Source organism: Rosa chinensis, chromosome 7 (assembly GCF_002994745.2).
Source record: "Rosa chinensis cultivar Old Blush chromosome 7, RchiOBHm-V2, whole genome shotgun sequence".
Taxonomy (NCBI): domain Eukaryota; kingdom Viridiplantae; phylum Streptophyta; class Magnoliopsida; order Rosales; family Rosaceae; genus Rosa; species Rosa chinensis.
In genome coordinates this window covers 57,578,036-57,582,428 of record NC_037094.1, presented here as the reverse complement: position 1 = coordinate 57,582,428, position 4,393 = coordinate 57,578,036, and the positions used below count along the sequence as shown (strand labels likewise).

General features: G+C 37.5%; 1 protein-coding gene across 1 annotated transcript; it reads right to left on the bottom strand.

Moving 5' to 3' along the window:
- Positions 1–984: 984 nt before the first annotated feature.
- On the bottom strand, positions 985–2,888 carry LOC112177110 (transcription factor bHLH93). Its single transcript, XM_024315314.2, has 4 exons — positions 2,153–2,888; positions 1,885–2,055; positions 1,635–1,802; positions 985–1,505 (listed from the first exon to the last, which is right to left on the bottom strand). Exons 1-4 carry the CDS (start codon positions 2,792–2,794, stop codon positions 1,419–1,421), a joined length of 1,068 nt encoding a protein of 355 aa, XP_024171082.1. The 5' UTR covers positions 2,795–2,888; the 3' UTR covers positions 985–1,418.
- Between the last annotated feature and the right edge of the window lie 1,505 nt (positions 2,889–4,393).

Sequence of the window (4,393 nt, the reverse complement as noted above, 5' to 3'; positions counted from 1 at the left end):
CCGAGATAGATTTCACTACTGAAAGAAAAAGTTAGCACAATTACTTGTAGTTCATTCTTTTGGGGGCTATATATATGCTTTTAAGCCTAAGGTGGTCCGGCTGATTGATTAGTATAGGTTGCATTTTGCATGTGGGTAGACCTTCCGTTGCCTTGAAGTTTCTAAAAAGATCTTTGTTGATGAAATTCTTGCATAAAATAGGAGAGAGTAGAATCTCTATCTCACAATAACTGATCACCTTGATCGATCAAAGAATACGCCTGACAAGCTAGTGATGCCAATATGTGAGAGGTTATTGTGAGATGAATGCTACATGCGCTAGGTGAATGCAAGAATGTTTTCCTTCACAGCTATAAATCTCCTAACTGCTACTACTTGCTTTTCTGTGCTAACACAAGATGGTATTACTGCAAGTGTCACTTGGCCTTCAAAAGAAAGAGACTACAACTGAATTATTTCAGAATCATCAAGGTCTGGCCAGCCCTAAAAGGTGTCGGTGTACTTGTTGTTTCTCTCAAGGTACCATAAAAGGGTCATGAAAATACGAATCTAGTTTGCACTAGATTTGGAAACAGGGCTACCCAAATATGACTAAGCGCGCAGATTGTGAATAAATACAGGCATTTTAATTCAGTTTCATGAGCAAATAGAGTGGTTGGATACTTGTATTGGAAGTTGTTGCTGCTTGTTTTTGTTTACTAACCTTTAAATTCTGTGCTCATTATGTGGTCCTGCTTTCCTTTTCGTATAATCTATGTTCATGAATTCAGAAATTAGAAAAGTTACTGAACTAGTTTCACCAATATACTAAACTGTGAAAATAATGTTTTTTACCTTTAACTGATGTAGAAGTGTAAAACAATAACTACTACCCCGGCCACCTCATTTATTGCCCTATTCAAACAAAAAGAAAATGCCAAACAATGCTAGAAATTGAAAATAGTAAGAACAATCTATCACCATCTGTTCTTTATATGCAAAATATGTCAATATAAATATATGATCTCATAGGACAGAAACCACATCCATAGAAAGCTTTCTTACAGCATCATACCCTGCTCTCCATCCAATTTTATTTGAAATCAACAACCGCTAGTCACCAAAGAGATTTTTGGTTTATTATTGACTAATTTGAGCATTTTCTTGGATACCTAAATATAAAAAACACAAATTCTTCTTTTGGAATGTTGGATAAAAAATAGACTTTACACTGTTGAACTTCTCCTACTGAAGCAGCAAATGTTCCTCCACAAACATACATTATTATTTAAGGAACAAAGAAAATTAGATCCTCCATCTCAATTGCAACTGTCATTGAACTTCCACAGACTTGCAAAAAGCCATCTCCCCAAAACACTTTTACCACAAAGTTCTTACTTTTCCTTTTTCCTCTCCCATTTATTCTTGGCATTAGTCAATTACAAACACCTTCCTCCATATCCTGCATTTCTAAACAGTGCTTGCTTCATGTCCTCAGAAGTTACTAGTGTTCTCTGATCCAAACCCTGTTTACATGACATCAATGAACACAAGAAGACATGAGAGCATGCCCAACTAAACAAACACATATTGATACCATTATGATATCTGAAGAATAAAATAATTAAAAAACCAATATATAGTTTGAGACATACCTCTGAACAAGAAGCTTGCATTGCAAAATCATTAAAGCAGCTAATAACACACTGTTGAATCTCAAGGCCTAATGTTTCCAAGGTAGTAACTGTGGATAGTAATAACCCTGGCTTTCCTGCACAGCAAATCTCAATCCTTGTGTCCACATTCCTCCTTTGAACATCAAACTGCATGTACCAAACAGAGATTAATCTCCCAATTCAGAAATTCGGGTTTCGAAATTGAGCTTTAGTATGCAGAGAAACATACCTTGGGTGAGTTCCTCACTAGCAATTCATTTGGTTTCATATCCTTGAAAAGTCTCATCACATTCAACTGATCTGAACCACTTTCTTCAATTTCATGCTGCAAGTTGTTGATTCGGTCCAGGAGTTCTTTCATGTAATCTATGGTGTCTCCAAGTATAGATGTTCTGTCCATCTAACCAAACCACCATAACCAAGAAAATTAGACTTTCACACAAGCAACTAATCAAAAACAGAGTACAAAATTACCACAGCAGTTTAACTCGACTTGCCTTACTTATCTTGGGAACAATTGATCTTAGCATCGAAAGGCGGTCATTTAACCGCTTTCTTCTTCTTCTCTCAGCCATTAGATTCTTAGATGGCTGCCCCTGCAACTTCTTGCTAGTTCTGCTGTTTCTTTCTACACACATACCCATGTTGAAGACAGGAGCTGCTTCAGGGGAGGAGGAGGACTGAGTCGGCTCCACTTTACAAGCAGCAGCCTGAGTCTCCAAGTCGTGTATTTCATCTCCAAGTAAACTCAGCTCTTCTTCTTCGAGCATGGACCATGGATTGTTGTCTTCCTGAACAGGAAACGGCGGCGTATCGCCGAGTGTGTTGTAAGACGAATCAGTGGTGACCTGTGGAGCTGAAAGCAGTTCGTCAGTACCAAAGCCTAAGGGATAGTACACTTCATTGAAAGTGGTATTGTTGTGGTAGTTGTTCAAGTTTGGTTCAAATGGAGGTGAGAATTCTTGGCCGGAAGAAGACTGGGGGAAAAATGGTGGTGGGTTTTGATTATCGAAGTAATCGAAACTACTCCAGGTGCTACTAGACAAGAACTCATTCATTTCGGGGGGAATGGTTTCCCATGAACTGTCTCTTCTAAGAGCTAACAGCTCCTCTAAGAAACTATGTTCATTGAGCTCCATCTCTCTCTAGCTCTCTCTTTTTCTCTTTCCCTGTATCTCTCTCTTGGGAATGTTAATGCTAAAGTTCCCTGATAACAAGAAGATGCACCAAGTGGAAGTTTATATAGGAACAAGCTTATAAGCCTAGTTCCATTATTTTATGAACTAATCAGTGTGTACTATGTTATACTTATAAATAAATTCCCTCTAATACGTGTTCTCTGTAAAACATTGCCCTAGAAAAAGCTTATAAATTACTACCGCAAGAACAAGTCTTAGTTACAGGCAGGGGTGACATATTTTCCCTTGGATTCTCATAACTTCAACCCTTTTTAAAATATCTACGTAATATGGAGCCTATAAAAAATGAACCAAAACGAAAATCCTGAGAATTATCGGATAGTAAACGCTGTTTTACTCTAATTGTAGTGGAGTTTTGTCAAATATTGTGATTAATTATATGAAGCTAGCCTTGTATTAGCCACTTTAATATGATTTATATTCGAAATTATGAATGATAACTCTGAGAAAGTAATTGATAGTTTGATAGCCAATGATCTAAGAATGAAATCAAAGCATTTATTTAGGGCACTACAAGTCTCTAAGCCTATAGGATTAAGATGGAATCTGTCTTCCTTTTACTCCATCTCTCCCTGTCTTTTGTATGGGAGGGATTTCATGTCTTTTTCACCGAAATCTCTGCAATCAAACAAACACAATATTCAAATTATACACTAGTCGACTAGGGAAAATTTGACCCGCACTTTCTGTCTCAACCGTAAAGGATGAGGTTAGCATCATAGACCCTGGCAGGTTCCTTGTATGCTTAAGCTCACTAATACTACTTTTCACCCATGAACACCATAGACGCATAGACCCTCTCTCTCTCTCTCTCTCTCTCTCTCTCTCTCTCTCTCTCTGTGAGAAAAATGGCTGATCGATCGAGACTTGGGTCCCCATATATCAAATGCCTCCAAAATTTGGCTGAGCTCACAAATTCAAACGGGATGGGGGGCCTAGCGCGTTTGTTTGTTTATGCTCCTAAGCTTTATCAGTTTGTAATGAATAACCTAATTAATTATATGAATTCTATTCCTTTTTCGTTTTAGGATTAGGTATAATTATGATGGTCGGTTTTTGATTCTTGATTCTTGCGTGAAGAGGTAGGGAAATAGGGATCGATTAGTTTCTACCGTACTGTGTCTGACGACCAAAGTGTAGCGTAGCAGAACAAAAAAATTATGTGCATGCCTTTTGATAACGATCGTTGTAAATAGCGTATTCTTTTCCAATGATCTAATGATGAGAAGCGTACATAAAAGTTGACTGAATCTTGAACTAGTTCTTGAAAAGAAGATTATGAGGAAAAGAAATGCAATTCTTGTCTAATAAATTGAGTTGGTAACTTGGTTTGACAGTAATTGTGGCTGCTCAAGTTCGACTCTCACTAATTTCAAAAAGATCAACACTCATGTAGTGGCACTAGTAGATTTTAGTTGGTATGATAATGGTTAGATGAGCGTAAACTCAGACATCATCTGATCAAATCTGTGCTAGCTAGGTATGTGAATTTTAATTTACTTATTGCACGAGTTATGGGCTGGTTCGTGTGACCAAGAT

Bases quoted from the DNA above. Each gene is read 5' to 3' on its own strand.
- LOC112177110 (XM_024315314.2), bottom strand. From the start codon at position 2,794: ATGGAGCTCAATGAACATAGTTTCTTAGAGGAGCTGTTAGCTCTTAGA. The intron at 2,056-2,152 runs GCAAGTCGAGTT...TGGTTTGGTTAG, and splicing joins TTGTTCCCAAGATAAGTAAG to ATGGACAGAACATCTATACT. The intron at 1,803-1,884 runs GTATGTTTCTCT...TGGTACATGCAG, and splicing joins TAGTGAGGAACTCACCCAAG to TTTGATGTTCAAAGGAGGAA.